The sequence below is a fragment of the Conger conger genome, chromosome 7 (assembly GCF_963514075.1).
Source record: "Conger conger chromosome 7, fConCon1.1, whole genome shotgun sequence".
In the NCBI taxonomy this organism is placed as follows: Eukaryota; Metazoa; Chordata; class Actinopteri; order Anguilliformes; family Congridae; genus Conger; species Conger conger.
The window spans coordinates 19345969-19365085 of record NC_083766.1 but is presented as its reverse complement, the minus strand read 5'-3'; the positions used below and the strand labels follow the sequence as shown (position 1 = coordinate 19365085).

The 19117-nt window shown below is 40.7% G+C and overlaps 2 protein-coding genes across 5 annotated transcripts in view; one reads left to right on the top strand and one right to left on the bottom strand.

Moving 5' to 3' along the window:
* Window positions 1–2013: 2013 nt before the first annotated feature.
* Window positions 2014–12319, top strand: c7hxorf58 (chromosome 7 CXorf58 homolog). Its single transcript, XM_061247319.1, has 7 exons — window positions 2014–2451; window positions 7391–7485; window positions 7736–7838; window positions 10378–10509; window positions 10725–10933; window positions 11090–11189; window positions 11335–12319. Exons 1-7 carry the CDS (start codon window positions 2314–2316, stop codon window positions 11602–11604), a joined length of 1047 nt encoding a protein of 348 aa, XP_061103303.1. The 5' UTR covers window positions 2014–2313; the 3' UTR covers window positions 11605–12319.
* A 3054-nt stretch (window positions 12320–15373) lies between these two features.
* The window catches only part of klhl15 (kelch-like family member 15), a 14499-nt gene continuing 10755 nt past the window's right edge, over window positions 15374–19117 (bottom strand). For all 4 annotated transcript variants that reach the window (XM_061247317.1, XM_061247318.1, XM_061247314.1 and 1 more), the window contains 2 exons: window positions 17132–17843; window positions 15374–16809 (listed from right to left, as the gene is read on the bottom strand). In XM_061247317.1, coding sequence (XP_061103301.1) covers window positions 15700–16809; window positions 17132–17836 — 1815 coding nt within the window. In that variant the 5' untranslated portion in view covers window positions 17837–17843 and the 3' untranslated portion in view covers window positions 15374–15699. The remainder of the gene's footprint in view (window positions 16810–17131; window positions 17844–19117) is intronic.

Sequence of the window (19117 nt, the reverse complement as noted above, 5' to 3'; positions counted from 1 at the left end):
CGCTCATTTAGGATCACCCTTAGTCGCGCTTGGCTCTCCGCACCTCCCCGTTACAAGCACAGCTATAAAAACACACTTCATAAAGGCCTACTAAGTTACTCAACATCACATTATATAATCATTGTCATTAATAGATTTGACTTCATGTCTCTAGGTCATTGTGTGCTTACTCACTAGGCAATGAAGACAAGAACATAAACAGCAATGTCCATATTGGCAAATATTTCCTATATACACTCAGACCACTTTATTATGTACACCTGTACGCCGGCTCAACTCAATGCATAAAAGCATGCTGACATGGTCAAGAGGTTCAGTTGTTGTTCAGACCAAACATCAGAATGGGGGAAGAAATGTGATCTAAATGGCCTTGATTGTTGCTGCAAGGCTTGACTCTCAGAAACATATCTCCTTCTCATGCTCAGCAGTCTAGAGTTGAATGATGCAAAAAACAACAAACATACAGTGAGCAGCTGTTCTGTCGGGTAAAGCGCCTTGTTAAAGAGAGATGTCAGAGGAAACTCACATAGGGCGTTACAAGTGGTATGCAGAGCATCTCTAAATACACAACACATTGAACCTTGAAGTAGATGGGCTGCAGCAGCAGAAGACTACACCAGGTTCCAGTCCAGCTAAAGCTACAGTGGGCACAGGTGTAGCGTGGTTAGCTCAGCTAGTTCGCTAGTAAGCATGGTGAAGTGCAGTGAAAGTGAAGGCTTGTAGCAGGTTACCTCAACAACACTTCCTGATGACGTATCCCTCAAATTGAAAAAAACCTTGTTGCCCTTGTCTAGGGGAGAATTCGTCTTTAGCTGACTGGTAACGTGTTTGTTCAACATATATTTGGACGAGTGAGAGGTCGGGGTTAAAATCCCACCTCGGACTCGGCAATTTCTCACCCGTTTCACAGGCACACCAAATCCGGGCAGTTAATCTCAATTTCTGCTGCAACATGCTGATGGAAGGATCAGAATTTGACGTAAACAGAATCCATGGATCCATCCTGTGTCAATGGTTCATGGTGGTGGTGGTGTTATAATGGTGTGAGTGAGCAATGAGTTCAGTTTACTTCATGGCTTCCACAGTCACCAGATCTTAGTCCAATAGAGCCCCTTTGGGATGTGGTGGAACAGGAGATTCACAGCATGAATGTGCAGCTGTCGAATCTGCACGTTCATGGACCAGAATCTCGAAAGAATGTTTCCAGCACCTGTTTATAGGGTCATGCCCAGTAGCCTATAGAAAGGTGTACCTAATTTAGGGGTTACTGAGTGTAACACGTGTTAACTAGACATTTTCGTTCCCACTTATTTAAACTTCAAATGCATTTTTGTCTCAAATTCATTCATACCAACCACTGACGTATTTGATATTATATATATATATATATATATATATATATATATATATATATATATATATATATATATATATATTTCCCCATTATATAGGATATGGTAAATTTGTTTATAGCCCGCTGAAACAGACGTCCTCAGGCCGAGTAGAAATGGATTCATGATTCACGTTCCCCATACCATGTAATAAGGTTATATTAGGTATTATATTAGGTTCGTCCAGAATGCAGCCCAATATCGTGCCTATTTTAAAACCCAGTCTCCACCAAACATCCGAGACGAGACCAGACCAGAGAAATCTCGGATTGTCCGCGTTTAAATCTCAAAGCGTCCGCGAATATGGACTAGGCAGTCCACACCAAAGCGCCGAGTAAACAAATAAACCACTGTTTCCATAACCACCCGTGTGAACTATAACGTTAAATCACTGATTGTTCTAAAATCCTTAAGACTTTTCTTTTTCAGTTTACAAAACGCCAGCCGCCGAGAGCCGACGTCCTAAAACTGGACATTTCACACCGAAGCTTTCTTCTAAATACGTTCTGAAACCGTCTCGTCGCGTCTCAGCTGTTTGGTGGAGATAGCTTAAACAGACCAGATTTCCGATAGCCCCTGGTGTTCCTTAGCAACCCTTCCACTTACATAACTGGCAATACAAATCTCAACGGCATTAGCTCACTCATATTAGGCTAGCAGCCTAGGCTAAGCTAAATATGTGTCCTGAATGAAGACATGTATTTGTTTATCTTAAAAACATGGAACATGGGTATAGGTGAGAAACGCTGGGTAGCCTATTGCAAGCGAAAGCCAGATACTGCAGGCTAGACTCCTGGCATGAATTCTGAAATAGTGTCAAGCAGGTTAGCTAATACACACGGCATATGTAGGCGGTCTGTATCTGGTCGGCATAGATTAGGCCAAACGAAACATAACTTTGTCTAGATGCGTTTTTAGAATTATGAACAATATGTCGTATGATGAAAATAGCTTCGACCAGGAGAAGCGACAATCGGCGGCCCGAAGAATCCAGGCATGCTGGCGTTCACACCAGGACAGGTGGCTTTTCAATCTGCTGTTAAGCACTGTTCGCGCAACTGTGAGTAGCCTATCAACTATCACTATGAACAATCTTATGAGTAGCCTACCTTTTTTTATTTGGACAACCTGAAAATGCAAAGCAAGGGTATGCAGCCAAATACAAAACATGACTTATTTAACATTATGTTAATTTGTCTCAAGCATTCAAATTGGGGACAACATATAAAACGTGCTGTAATTACTACATGGTGAAACCAAAATGTGTAAAACGAGTCCACGATTTGTCCACGTATGAATTGTTGGATTGTAGAGAAAAGAAAATATTAAATCAGAAAAAGCTGAAAAAGACAAGGTAACCCCTAACTTTTGAACGGTAGTGTAAATATTCATGAAAGCATTTGGCTTGATCCACTGCCTCCAATTGCATAGGAAGGACATGTATGTATCCTCTTGATACATATAGTATCCTATGGATAAAGGCGCTATATAAATCCAGACCATTTACCATCTTTACTCTTTTTTTGGAAAATGTTGAGGTCTTATCACACTTTAAATGAGTGCGTCACTCAGTTTACTGGTTCAGGTAGGTGACATGTGAACTACGAAAAACTATGAGAAAATTGTTCGATACCAATTTAAGCTTTCCAGAATGGGTGCATTCTGGGTCTGAGGGAGTGCAGGCAACACTCTTCCTCAGAAGTTGGACACACCTTCAGCATTCTTGCTGCTTACAGACCATTTCTTTCTAAAAGACAGTCAATTGCAAGAGCTCACATTCGGTCAAATAACTGAATGAAAATACTTTGAATGACCCTGCCTTCATAGAATATCCCAGGCAAATATCTGAGCCATGAGGTGCTGAAAATTATGATATATTTAATCTCACATAATAATATGGAAAGGATACAACTAAACAGTGAAGAGTGTGGAAATTGTATGAATACAGTCACACTTTACCCCTTTGTTTGCCTTTATTCACTGGAAGTTTACAACAAGATTAACTAATTTGACTAATTTATTAGCTGAAAACATTGCTGCAAATATCACTGCATTTAAATTTCAGTAAAATGTGTGTAATAAAATACATGTGCAGGACCAAATGTTTTTAAAAGCTGCTTGAAAGACTGAAAAAAGTTTAAAATTACAGAATAAGCATAGTAGATTGTATTGCTCTGTTGCATTGTAGTCTAGGTACTAGGCACAATACTCTTGAGTATCCAGATGGATTTTTGGTGGTCAGAAGTAACAACTAATGTCAGATTGATGCTTGCCAGTCTGGTAACCATGCATTTTGAGTGTCCCGGTATGGAATAGGGGTTTAAAGACACGCAGGTGGACATATTCGTCTCCCCTATGTGGACCTGCAGGAGAAATGTAGAACAATGAGGGCAGTTGTCCAATCGCCAGACAGGACCATCTTAAGAGTCTCAAATCAAAATACAAAATGCTTTATTGGTATGAAATACACTTGTCAATGCATACACATGAAAATCTAGTAGTACAGTGCTAAATTTAGTCACTTGTTGCACCACCTTTTGCAGCAATAACTGTTATCAAACACTTCCTATAATTTGATATCTAATATTACATTTTGTGTAAAGATCTGAAACCATTCAGTGTGACAAATATGCAATAAGAGGAAATTTGGAAGTGGGCAAACACTTTATCACAGCATTGAACATTAGAAAATGATAAAACATATGGTAACAATAACAACCGCTAGGCTAATAATAATAGTAATAATAATAATAATAATAATAATAATAATAACAACAAACAGAAAAGAAAATGAAAATAAATTATAAATTATAAACTAGTGTCCTGATCCATTAGAGCCATTGGAGCTGTTGGCCCTTTTCCTGGCAGGATCCTCTTTCACTGTCTTGTTTTCCCATTTTAATATATGTTTCTATTCTTACTTATCAATGAACATGAAATAAAAATATTGCAAGTGTTTGAAATGAAGCGGGCCAACTAGGTAGACTAGCCAGGCTGTAATACTGTGCTTGTTAGCAATTAGACAGAAATTACTCTGATTATGGTAATACAAATATACAAATATTTGTGAACATTTTTTTAATTGAACTAATTGAACATGCCTTAATTATGAACTGAAGCCTACCTAATATTCGATATTCAATCTAACTTAACCTTTGTATCAGACGAAGCCTCTCCATAGTACTGTAGGCTGTGAAAGCATTCCACATTATACTTTACACAGCGATCCATAACTGAATTTGTGTAAGGCGTTTGTGTTCCAACCACCATGGGTACATTTACAGTTGCCCTCGTGGTTTAACAGAGAGAAAAAAATCACGTAAATGCTCATAAAACAGGCTAAGTAACTTGGCCTGAAAAGATCGCCAACCCTATTTTTGACTTTGAACTGTTAGAAAACAATTCACTAACTTATTTGTATTTATGCTAGCTAGTAGTTTAGGCACAGATCTGCCCAGCACATTCATGAATTTGCGTGGTGAAAAAAGTTACATGACATACACTATATTGCCAAAAGTATTCGCTCGTCTGCCTTCACATGCATATGAACGTGAGTGACATCCCATTCTTAAACCATAGGATTTAATATGATGTCGGCCCACCCTTTGCAGCTATAACTGCTTCAACTCTTCTAGGAAGGCTTTCCACAAGGTTTAGGAGTGTGTTTATGGGAATTTTTGACCATTCTTCCAGAAGTGTATTTGTGAGGTCAGACACTGATGTTGGACAAGAAGGCCTGGCTCGCAGTCTCCGCTCTAATTCATCCCAAAGGTGTTCTATCGGGTTGAGGTCAGGACTCTGTGCAGGCCAGTCAAGTTCTTCCACACCAAACTCGCTCATCCATGTCTTTATGGCCCTTGCTTTGTGCACTGGTGCCAGTCATGTTGGAACAGGAAGGGGCCATCTCCAAACTGTTCCCACAAAGTTGGGAGCATGAAATTGTCCAAAATATCTTGGTATGCTGAAGCATTAAGAGTTCCTTTCACTGGAACTAAGGAGCCCAGCCCAACTCCCGAAAAACAACCCCACACCATAATCCCCCCTCCACCAAACTTTACACTTGGCACAATGCAGTCAGACAAGTACCGTTCTCCTGGCAACCGCCAAACCCAGACTCATCCATCAGATTGCCAGACGGAGAAGCGTGATTCGTCACTCCAAAGAACACGTCTCCACTGCTCTAGAGTCCACCTGCTTTACACCACTGCATCCGACGCTTTGCATTGCGCTTGGTGATGTCAGGCTTGGATGCAGATGCTTGGCCATGGAAACCCATTCCAGGAAGCTCTCTACGCACTGTTCTTGAGCTAATCTGAAGATCACATGAAGTTTGGAGGTCTGTAGCTATTGACTCTGCAGAAAGTTGGCCTACCACTTCGTGGCTGAGTTGCTGTCCTTCCCAATCGCTTCCACTTTGTTATAGTACCACTAACAGTTGATTGTGGAATATTTAGTCGTGAGGAAATTTCACGACTGGACTTATTGCACAGACGGCATCCTATCACGGTACCACACTGGAATTCACTGAGCTCCTGAGAGCAACCCATTCTTTCACAAATGTTTGTAGAAGTAGTCTGCATGCCTAGGTGCTTGATTTTATACACCCATGGCCATGGAAGTGATTGGAACACCTGAATTCAATTACTTAGTGTATATGTGCAAACGATTGCAGGTTGTTTTAAATACCGCATTGAATAACTTAAAGTAGTCATTGTACAGGAGATGAATTTGAGTGTACTCTACCTCATCAAAGATTTTCTGCATCTCGGGAGTGGGGTCCATTGGTCCTTGCATTCCTCCTCTGAACATGGTGATCAAAATGAATGAATCGCAAAACAATAATAGGCTATGGCTTGTGCTATCAAATCAGAATCCCTTTTTATTTTGTGAAAGCAAGTGACTGGGTTAGAGCGTACCAATAGATAAACCCAGCTTTTGCAAAACCCAGAAATTATGCAAAATTACAAAGTTACAATCACGCATATCACCCTAACCGGAATGCGAAATGTCAGTTTCTTTTTCCACTATCGTGGAAAAGTTTTTTTTCCCCCGTAATTTAATTCAAAAAGTGAAACATTCATATATTCTAGATTCATTACACATCATGTGAAATATCTCAAGCTTTTTTGTTTTAATCTTGATGATTACGGCGTATAGCTCATGAAAATCTAAAATCCCCTTAAGGCTGCGGTCATCCCTGTTGCTTGTGCACCTTTTCCTACCACTTTTCCCTTCCAGTCAACTTTACATTAATATGCTTTGATACAGCACTCTGCGAACAGCCAGCCCTTTCAGCAATGACCTTCTGTGGCTTACCCTCCCAGTGGAGGGTGTCAATGAGTGTCTTCTGAACAGCTGTCAAGTCAGCAGTCTTCCCCATGATTGCCCGACCAAGTATTGAGTGCATAAATTAACATACTTTTCAGTAAGGTCGATATTTCTGTATTATAAATCCCTTATTGTAATATTTTGAGATACTGGATTTTTGTGTAATCCAGTATCTCTTGAACTTTATGTGTAATGAATCAAGAATATATGAAAGTTTCACGTTTTGAATTAAATTACGGAAAAAAATTCTAATTTATATAATTATGATCACATTTTTGGAGATGAAAAACAAAGTTTGTAGCTACATGAAACCAGCATGTTAATAAGCACGGCCGCTACAATTGTTACTGTAGCATACGTAAACATGCACGGATGCATTTATACCACAGGCTGCTGTATCCTATGATGTAACTTTGCTTGAAACTTACAAGCGATTTTGTAGGTTCAAATGCACTGTTGACGGGCCATCCAAAACATTGCACAGCTGTACAATAATTCAAGCTCATTGGTTGAAAAATGGTTCTAATTGCCACAGCCAATGCAGTGAGTTATATGCATTATTTAGAGTTGGCCTTCAGCTTTTGTAATAAAGCTTTATACATGTATTTATACAGATACTAATGTGTCATAATGATTGGCTTTCCTCTCACCATTGCTCTGTTGTCTTACAGGAGCATACTATTGCACCTGCTGTTCTCTGCCAGCTTAGCCCAAGAGAGGCCCTGCTGCTGAGAGACCCAAGCATGCATTATAAAGTCAGATTGAGGTATGGTGAATGATAATTACCCAAGAGTGGAAGTTAGTGTAATGGTTAGTAACCTGGGATTATAACTCAACACTTGTTGGTTAGATTTTCAGATGGAACACTGTCATTGTAAAATATCCAGCTGTATAAATTAGTATGTAAAAATATAATCCGTTTAAACCCAACTAACCCATTGTCTTTTGGTAAGTTTTATATGCAAAAGCAAAAACTATTTATGTGATTTAAAAAAATCCACTGATTTTATTGACAGGTTTGCAGGCTCCCAGTTTCCTCCTGTAGTGGTCTTCAAGATCATTGATCTGAAAGGAGGGAAGTACCTTTCTGGCAAGAAGCTCTTCTGCCCCTCAAATCAGGTGAGGCATTCCTAACGTTCATAACCTTTAATTTTGGTTGATTTTGAGGTATGCTTTGGATCAATGTCTAGCTGGAATACCCCATCTCTCTTCAACTTCAATGTCTAGACTGACTTTTGAACAATAGCATCTCGAATTTCTTGATTTTTGGTGGAATCCATTCTTCCTTTCACTCACGCAATATTTCCTGTGCCCCCAGCTTCCACACAACCCCAAAGCATAATGGATCCACCTCCATGCTTCACAGTTGGCAAGGTGTTCTTCTCTACAAAGGCTTCATCATTTTTCATCCAAACATACCTTTGGTTGTGGCCACAAAGTTCAATTTTGGTTTCGTCAGTCCAAAGCACACTCTTCCAAACGGCTTCAGGCTTCTCAATGTTTTCTTTTGCATACTACAGATGCTTAATGTTTTGTTGATGTCGTTCTTTCTGGAAACTCTGTGTTTGCTACTTTTAGCAGCTCTTTTGCAGTGATGTGTGGGTTCTTCTGAACATTTCTCACCTGGTCTCGGGCCATTCTATCTGAAATTATTCTTGGTCTTCTAGACCTTGAATAATAATTGATTTCAACTGTTCCATTTATGTTCTATTTTGTAATAATGTTTCTGACAGTGGAAATAGGTAGGTTTTTGTAGCCTCATCCTTCTTGGTGGAAATGAAACATCTTCATTCTGACATCCTTGGACAAATATTTAGAGGAACCCATGGTTGTTAACACCAGACAGAACAGAGTTGGATACTTTAGAAGGCATGGAGTTACTTCAGAAGAAGAAGTTCAGCCCTGGAATTATACTCACATGACTCATTGAAGCCATACAAGTAAATCACCTGGGTCTGGGCCTTAGTAATCATCTTTTTAAAAAGTAACAAAGAATAATCCAAAATGGTTCCCAAAGGTTTTCATAGGGCCCTTTTCCTTAAAAAAAAAAAAAAATTATGAACTGTAAAAAATGGAAATAAAAAACAATCTGGCTATAAAACTTGCAGAAAGGTCTCATATTTAACTCAACCATTTAGAGTTCAGGTTTGCTTTCGATCACATACAGATTAATTGTAACAGACATTCAAACCAGGGGTGCCGAAATTTGTGGTGTAATATTGGTTCTTTTAGCACTATACTCAAACAAATTTGGCTTTTCAGCTGCTTCTGATTAGTCAGATGTAGTATATTGCTTCCATAGTGCAGGTATAAGAAAGCTTTCAGTATCTAGTCTTGATTTTTATTGTTATTGGCATTTGTCAACACGAGGACCAGATCTGTGCCAATGACAGTGAAGGAAGCCATTATGAGGCTGCATGCAAAGCATTTGAGTGAACTTGAGCAGATAAGATACTTCTGTACACTTCAGAATTAATTCTGCTGTTGCTATCAATAGTTACATTATCAATGAAGGAAAGTGAGCCAGCAGCATGCCCACACTCTAACACCGCCACCACCATGTTTCACAGATGGGAGGGGGGTGCTTTGGTTCTTGGGCAGCTCCTTTAGCCTCCACACTTTGCTCTTGCCATCACGCTGATACAAGTCAACTTTGCCATCTGTCCAGAAGACCTTTTTCCAGAACTACTTTTCTGTACTACTTATAAAACTAACCTGGTCATCCTTTTGATTCAGCTAAAGAGTGGTTTGCATCTTGTAGTGTAGCCTCCATAGATATATTTGTGACGTCTTCTGCAGAGTCGTCAATAACACATCCACGCCTGCTGCCTGAATAATGCTTCTGATCTGTCGGACAGGGGATTTTTCTTCATTATGTCGAGAATTCTTCATTCATCAACTGTCTTCCTTGGCCTACCAGTCCCATTGTGATTGCTGAGCTCTCCAGTGCTGTCTTTCTCTTACTGGAGTTCCAAACAGTTGATTTCTGAAGCCTATTGTTTGGCTTATTTCTCAGCCTCATAATTTCTTCATTTAACTATTGTCCTCATGTTTACATGTGCCAATAACAGACTCCAAAGGCAATCAAAAGCCAAGAATCAAGACTAGATACTGAAATGTTTCTCATACCTGCCCCAAGGAAGTGATTGAATACACCTGACTAATCAGAAACAGCTGAGAAGCTGTCCAGCTGATCCAAATACTTTTGTTACCCTAAAATGGAGGGATTTTGTATGAAATGGGATGCAATTCCCACAGATGTGGGATGTATGGATGTAAATACCCTCAAGTTGAAGGTGACAGTGCACTTTAACCTAATTTTCATGGTCTCATTTCAAATACAATGTGTTGGAGCAGAGCCAAAAGAACAGAAATTGTACCACTGTCCAAATACTTATGGACTGCATTATATTTAGGGGTACTCTTCTGTCAAATAAGACAGCCAAGATGTGGCAGAGATAAAATAAAACAAATGGCAGTTTTGGGTAGTTTTTACTACAGTTTCACTATGTAAAGTCTCAGGAACAAATCCATCTCTCTTTAACTCTGCTAGTGTTGTGTTTTGCACGGCTATGTATTAACATTTTTTTGGGGGGGGGGGAACAATAAAATAATAATAATAATAATCGTCATCATCATCTATCCATTTCCCCTGCAGGCCACAGCAGATACATGTAGGATTATGGGAAACAGAAAGTTCCTTGATATGATCACTACTGATGAGATCCAGAGCCATATAGGGAAGATTGTGGACATGACTGATGTTCATAGTAAGAGAGACTATATGCAGGTGAGGAACTTATGCTGATATTATCTCTGTAAGGGATTACATCAATGTTATTGTATGAATAGTGACTGTGCATTCTCTTGTGAATAGTGCAGTGTGAAGGCTTCACAAACCTGGCCTGCTGTTATCTGGGACATATATTTTGCAATAGGCTATGTTGTCAAATCTGAACACCCAAGTCTCTCAATAATTGATTATTTGACTCACTTAATATGCAGTTCAACAGCCACCTGGATGAGCTGCCAGCACACCTGGGTGGGAGAGACAATGGCTGGAGAACTGTTGCCCTTAAACAACTGTGGCGGGATATCCTGCGAAATGAAGGGAATGAAAATGGCTTTATGGCAAACAGACTAAGAAAGCATCTCCTGTCAGGAGCCCCAGGGGGCAGGCCTGTCCAGAGAAGAGATACCCCTCGACTCCTCAGGTGCATCTCCTTTGGTTATAGTCTGGATGACCTTGTGTGTCCTGGATCAAAGACAGTGTATAATTATCATTTTTCCAGGGATAGCCTTAGTTAGCCTTGTCTTATCAGTTTGTGAACTTTTTAGAAAATGTGCCCTGTCCCCTTCTGTATTGGCAGGCATGCTGCAATGGGATATTCCCCCCTCCCCTCCTCCCGCCGGTCCTCCAAGGCCTGCAGAATGGCCACCCAGAGGAAACAGCTTTATTCCTTGAACAAGGTGTGTTGAGGGCAAAACCCGTTTCTTGTGTCCACCAACCGTTCTGTACAATCTTTAGCCTGGCAAACATAAAATGGGTGTCCAGGATAAATGTGTGCCCTGAGAATGTTAGGGGTATTTTGTGCTGCATTTGCTGTGTTTCTAGGAGGAAGAGAAACAGGAGAGAAAACTAGAGGAAATCAATGAGGAAGGAAAAGGGGAGGCGGAAAAGGATACAGGACGACACCCAAGCCTCGAGGCCCCGCAAACAGAGCTCTTAGTTATGCCTGAGGACGACTACACAGATTCTGAGTGGGAGGAAGAGGCGGAGAGACTGTACTCCTGGACAAAAAGGCTCTCTCTGAGTGATATGGATGCATCACCTCCCGATCATGCAGATCAATTGTCAATGCAGACTCGAACAGATACAGAGTAGTAGGAAGCAGTATAAGATGCTGGCATGATGCTTGTACTTAAAGAGGTTTTTCTGTCCTTGCGCAAATAACATCCAAGCTCCTTCAAAAAATATCCAGCTGAATAGATGATGCATACAAATACAAGATTGCTTACTTAGATGTTAAACTGAATGCTCACATACACATAACAGTTGGTTTAGCAGACTATATTTTTCAATATGGTGATATAAAGTAGTCTAAGAGTGGATAATTTCTTGCAATAAATATAAGCTGTCAAACATTTTATTTCTTCATTACTCATCATCATTTTATTGATTTATTAAATAAACCCAATATGACCACGATTTCCCCCCAAACATGGACAATAGGGTTGTCAATAATGCACATCTGGTCTAGAAATTGCAGCCTACCACATTAAATGGTTTTATTTAATTACCAGGAATGGTGAGGTTAATGGCACTGATAGCTAATTTACCATCACCCAGACTAAAGTCTCTTTAGTCCACTACAAGAACATTGAGGTCTGAAAAAAACCATTATGATCATTCTGTACAACTGTACCATCTTACATGTACCAAATGTTTCTTGATGGGTTTAGCGCAGTAATATTTTTTTCTTTCTGCAGTTCATCTTTAATGCCCATTGTATAATCCAGCATCCAGTATCAATCTTTTATAAAATTTGAAAAGGTTCCAAATAATATTTATATTAAAATCGAAGTGTTTTACCACTTGACCATGGTCCTCACAGTATTTCTCTCCCTTCAGGCAGTAGCACAGACTGCTGCAAATGCCACAGAAAAACAATGAGCTCTAACCCCCTTTCTAAGGGACTGCAGAGATCCTTGATCTAGCAGCAGGGAGGTCAGTGAGTGGTGTGGAAATCGTCACTGAAAAGTTTTTACATAATCACAGGGATTATGTAAATCGGCCCTTTGTGTTGAAACTGCATGACTGACCTTGCTCTGTTCTACTGCCCTGTGAGAGGATGTGATACCACCCTGCTGTACAGCCCTGTGAGAAAGGAAGTGATATCACCGATATTATTATAGACTAACCAGACAGTCATTTCCCATGTTCCTTCCTGCCTCCCTTTTTCTTATCTATAGGAGTATCTGCTGCTTCTGAATGTCAATTAAACTGTACTTAGATATGCCCCAAATTTCCCTAAGCCACTTCAAATTGGATTACTTTTGCATTAATAAAATGATAATAATGGAAAATCTTAATATTAAGAATACAACACTGCTCATCTGGTTAGTTTAATAGGCTAATATCTGAGGTGATACCATACTGTACATTGGTGAACACAAAAAATAATAAAATGAATTTATGTTTTTAAGGTGAGGATGATGAATATTTCAAAATGGCATTACTCAAAGATAAATGATCAAATGTGTTAAATATTGCAAATATGTAAAATTCCCCATTCAGAAAAAGCAAAATTCACACTGAAGAGAACATTTTGAAGCGTTTTCAAAAAATACATTTATGATAAGACCAAAACTATGAGTTGTACTTACACAATTAACACAGTCACATAAAAATACAAATAAAATACGATTGAATGATACAAAAATAAATAAGACAGATGAGAATAGATCTTGCATAAAGCAGCAGAAATTAGAATATTGTGGGTTCTGGAATGTTCAGTGACAAGACCCTGCCCTGTATGCCTGCCTTATAAAGAACTGCTATTGCACAATTCAAATTTGAATGGTAGAACCACACTTCCTGTTAATTTCCACCTATAGCAAACACCCATGCAGCCCACATAGATAAACCCACACACTATTGCCCAATCCACAGCATTAGCCACTATGTGTAAAAATCACTGCATTACATCACAGTGCACCTTCAACAAAGCTAGGACTTCCCTACTGTCACTGGGAAAACAATTGTGAAATAAAGGTTTGTAAATTAAAGGGAACCTTCATTAAAATTAAGTATGTTGTCCCTTACCATTATGCTACTATGTATCCATAAAGAAAACATCCAATAACCAAGCAGATATGGTTACCAGGCCTAGGAACTAGTCCAGCTTTCATTCTCTCAGCAAATCAGTAAATATTTCTTTAGGAACTATTCTTAATAGTTGCTCACTAAGCTAAGCTATTATGTTTTTTCTAAATGCAGCATCACTGCCGTTTATCAGTGCAGATGCGGCAAGGTCAGCTTCACAATGCATTCTGAAGAATGGAGGCAGGCAGGAATGAAGTGAGAAGGATTACACTCAGCTTCAACCAAAATGTAATGTGACTTACTGAATAAAATGAAAATGTTTGGTTATTTCTCATGCATTAAAGTCTGTCACACAGTAATGTCAGAGCCTAACCTTCATGTACAGTCATATGCAAAAATGTGGGCACCCAGGGTCAAAAGGTCTTTTACAATTAATATCTTAGTGAACAGTAGCAAACCTGAACTGTAAATATTAGAGAGTTGAACATGAGACCTTTCTGTTTTACTGTGTGAAAGTTTGTGAACCCTTTTGGGTTATTCTTTGCTATTAAAAAAAATAATAAAAGATGATTCATAAGGCCCAGACCCAGGTGATTGACTTGTTATGGCTTCAATGAGTCAGGTGAATATAATTCCAGGGCTGAACTTTTTATTCTGCAGTAACTGTCTTTTAAAGTATCCAAATGCAGTGGCTGTTCTATCTGGTGTTAACAACCATGGCTTCCACGAAACAATTGTCCAATGATGTCAGAATGAAGATGGTTCATTTCCACCAAGAAGGATATGGCTACAAAAAATCTCTCAACATTTCAAACTGTCTATTTCCAGTGTCGAAAATGTAGAAAACAGTTAAAGTCAAGGCAAGGTCTAGAAGACTAAAATAATATTCAGATAGAATGGCCTGAGACCTGGTGAGAAATGAACAGCAAAGCAAGCGTAGCAGGCACAGGTCACAGGATTTTAAACAAAGACCTACATGGTAGAGTAGACAGAAAGAAGCCTTTCCTATGACCTCAACACAAACTTATATATTGTGCGAGTGGAAGGAAGAATAGATTCCACCAAATATCAAGAAATTCTAGGGGCTAATGTTTGAAGGTCAGCCCAGATATTGAAGTTGAGGTTGGGTATTCCATCAAGACAATGATCCCAAGCATACCTCAAAATCAACCATGAAGTACCTCCAGGAAAGACGGATGAAGGTTTTGGAATGGCCACCACAGTCCCCAGACTATTATTGAAAATCTTGGAGAGATCTCAAACATGCTGTACATGCAAGGAGGTTGAATAATATTTCTGAGCTAGAGCTGTTCAAATATGGAGAATGGGGAAAAATTCCAAATACGAGAATTGAAAGACTCTTAGCTGGCTAGAGGAAGCATTTGCAAGCTGTTATAGTTGCCTTTATAGTTGCCTTAGAAGTTACAAAGTACTAACTGACAGGGTTTCCAAACTTTTGCACAGGGCCTCTTTCATTTTTTAAAATTATTTTCAAACTGTTAAAAATTGTGTTAATCTGAATAAATGTGTCATGTTTAACTTTGTACACTTTAGAGGTCAGGTTCACTTCTGTTCACCAAGATAGTCATTGTAAAAGGCTTTTTGATCTGGGGTGCCAACATTTTGCATATGACTGTACTTTGAAATTGGCGATTTTTCCTGTGAAGCTGGTCATTTCCTTCTCAATAAGCATACCTACTAAACTAAGGAACGGCATAATGGTATATTCCATTTTACCAACTTTGCAAAGTTACCCTTTAAAAAGCATTCATGACACTGATTTCAGAGGGCGTTCAATTTACAAAATATATATGAAAGATGGAAAACCTTATGATGGTCAAAAACTGTGAAAGTTTATTTTAATAATGAATGCTGTTTAAGAAATGTGTCATTTTTAAATTGCATCTGAAAATGACAATCTACCCAAACATTGTCTTCCCTCTTATGCACAATCCAGTCACAAAATTACCAAAGAATCTGGGAATTATTTTCTTCAAGTAAGCAATTACCTATTATCTCTTGGGGATAAAAGCATTACATTTTTAGAGGTGCTATTTAAACAGCAGTAAACTTTTTAAACAGCTATTTCTTTTGTCATTTTTCTAATACAGTTTGTGTGTATCACAGCTGAGCCAGCAGGGGGCAGTCCCTGCCTCAGCTGCAGCGCCTCACATGCTCCAGCACATATTCTGGAAAGTGCAGGCTGCATACCTGCAGGCCATCCAGTTTGCAAGGCATCCTGGGATACTCGTCTTCCTTCCACTTATTCTCCTCAGGGTCAAAGGTCAAAATAGAGTCGCTATAGTGACCATTGTAGCACAGCCCCCCCAGCACCATGATCTGCTTGTCCAACACAGCCACCCCGTGTCCACTACGCCCAATAGGCATGGAAGCAAGGATGGTCCACTCGTCTGTCTCTGGATCGTACACCTCAGTGGATGGGCAGCCCTGTGACTCAAAGGAGGCACGGAGGATTACACACACACCGCCAAACACATACAGTTTGCCGTTGTATGAGATCATCTTGTGGAAGCAACGGGCATAGTTCATCTTGGACTTGTTCTCCCAGCAGTTTGTGAGGACTTGAGTGCGGCGTGTCCGGTGCTCCGGCAGCCCCTCCCTGCCGGGGTCGAACACACATACCTGCTTAGACGTGGAGGAGGAAGTGATGCCGCCGGTAATATAGAGTTTGCCATTGAGCACGGTGCCCTCATGGCCGTACTTGTTGACAGGGTAGGGGTCCACAAACTCCCACCTGTCCTCCACAATGTTGTAACGCTCAGTGGAATAGAAGGTCTCGTCGCGCGTGCGGCCAGCCACCGCATAGATGAACTTCCCTATGACGCCCACAGCAAACTCGGAGCGTGGCACTGACATGTCGGACATGCGCAGCCAGGAGTTTTGCCTCGGGTCATAGCGGTAGACCTTGGAGGAAGCATGGAACTCTCCATCGGGCCCCAGCTCCTCACCACCCAGCAGGAATACAAAGTTGTTGACGATAGCGAGGCAATCGGGGCGGAGGGGCACTTGCGGGCCCTCCAGCTCCCACCACACTTTGGGCTTGTGCAGCAGCAGGATCTTGCTGTTTACCATGCTGTGGCCGATCATCCCGCGGAAAACGGCGGTCTGTGGTCTGATGGACCGAATTCGGTTGGATCTGGTGTCCAGGAGTGGCTGCTCATTGACCTCATGGAAATAGTTGAGAGCCTGGTCTACCTCCTGCCGCAGTTGCCGGGAGTATCGGTAGAATTCAGATGTCTTTACCTGTGGGGTGTGTTCACAAACATTAACTAGATAATGCATTCATGCACAACAGATAGTTAGATCCACATCAAATTATGTTTTGAACAAAATGCCCCTATTCAAAACATAGAAACGGGGCAACTTCTCACTTAGGTTTGTGAAGTGCCTCGAGTGGGTTTTACACCCAGAATTGACGAGGAGTTCATACTGGACAGGTGAACTAGTGCTGGCAGTGTGTTTATAAAGGGAAAACAAGTAGTGTGTGTTTTAATGAAAGCTCTGGGACAAGAGAATTTTCAAAGCAAATGGAATAATTCTGCAAATGAAAAATGTCACCCTTTACCTTTTCAAAGACATTGGAAGGTGTCATGAGGCAGAAACGCACATTCTGGACGACAGCATCGGTGTGCCTCCAGCGTCTGCGGTCATGCCTCAGCCACGCCTGTACTGCCTCGTAGAGCTCAATCTCTGGGAAGCGGCTCAACTGGTCACTGTCCAGATAGGCCATCAGCTTCTCAAAACTCAGATATGACAAGAAATCAGAACGAGCCATGAGAGGCACAAAGTTCTCCAGCAGGAAGGCATCCAGCTGCTCCTGCACACCTTCGATGCCCACGCTGAAGTCTTCCAGCAGACGCATAACTTCGGCGCAGTTCTCCAGGCAGATCTTGGCCAGGAGGAAGGTGCAGCAGAACTCCACCACCTCCGTGAGCTGCACATACATGGCCGCCTGCAGAATCTCCTGCACTGTGATCATGCTCAGCTCCAGCCTGCCGTAGTACATGAATTGTAGTACATGCCCAAAACCAGTGGCCGTCAGACCCTTCATGTGAATCTTGTCCTGGTCACGCTCACGCATGTCAGCTGTGAACATGATGCGGAAATAGTCACTCTGCGTAGCCAGCAGGGCCTTGTGCGCCTGGAAGTGGTGATCCTCGATCAGCAGCGTCACGTCCAGGAGGAGACGCTCTTCGTAAAGTGCGCGGAAACCTGCAGACACGCTGCCATCGTGAGCCTGGGACAGGTATACCTCCACGTCTCCTGCCATCAGACACCTGTGGAGGACAGCATGGGAAGGTCAAATCCACACGTGGGAGCAGCTCATTGAGTGGACTGCTATCAATGGCACCTTTTCATACACGTTTAATTTCAGAAAGGAGCGCAAATCCTCCAAAATGTGTGCCATCGCTTATTATGACACCTGACAGAGCACAAGAGTCGCTGCTAAAAAATACTAGAATACCCTAGACAGTCAACACTGGGGAGATGAGTATTTTACCAAAACCATGAGGTACACTACTACACCAAGAACTGCACCGTTTTCTCCTACTCCTCCATTCTGCAGTTTTCTACCTTCTCCCTTCACTCATAATTAGTGAAATCACTGACATGCACTAAACACCCATGCTTATGCTCACAAAGATCTCCTCTACACGTGCAGGATGTGATTCTGAATGCTCTATTGCTCAATGCGAAGCCTAATTGATGCACAACATTATAAAAAACATATTTTAAAAATATATATATGCCCAAATATACTGTAAAAAACACAAATAGAAGTACCATACAGAGTTCACCAGTTCAGATGTGTAGACCTATTACTCAAGGTCTACCAGTGTAAATCACTTACAGTACAGTGAAGCGCTACCAAATAGACTAGTAGTAGGCAACTTTTGACAAGGTGATCACAGACTTATGCAATACATTATTTTAAATGTTTTCATTTTGTGCAAAGATTTGTGGTACACCGACATTATCAATGCGGTATCTTCAGACATGACCCAGGAGGGAAGTGTTAGGCAGACTTCTTTTTTTTTTTTTTTTATGTACAAAAGGAAAACTTACATTTTCTTGTTGTGGGTATTAGTGAGCGAAAAGCAGCTGGTGTTTTAGACTGCAATGCAAAATGGCATTTGGTTAAAGGAGCACTGTCACGCTTTTTTTCCAGTTGAGTTTATTTGGATTAAATTCTTGAATTATGTATGTAGCCGTTTCATAAATGTGGGCCATCGAGGCCATCCATAAACCAGTCTCTGTGTTCAAGGGTGGAGTTTAAGCGCCCGTTACCTTCTGGGAAACACAGGCTGGAGATTAAAGCCAAACACGTCCAGTGATGTCACTGGACGTGTTTGCCTTTAGATGTTTTGCCCCATATTTAGGAAACGGCTACACTGACAGTAATTTAAAAAATGCCTACACACATAATGTAAGCATTTAATCCAAATAAACTCAACTGAAAAAAGTGTGACACTGCTCTTTTAAATAAATGAGCACCCCCATAGGTACCTCAGCAAGCAACATCAGTGAGTTAGATGAAGCATGCCGTTTA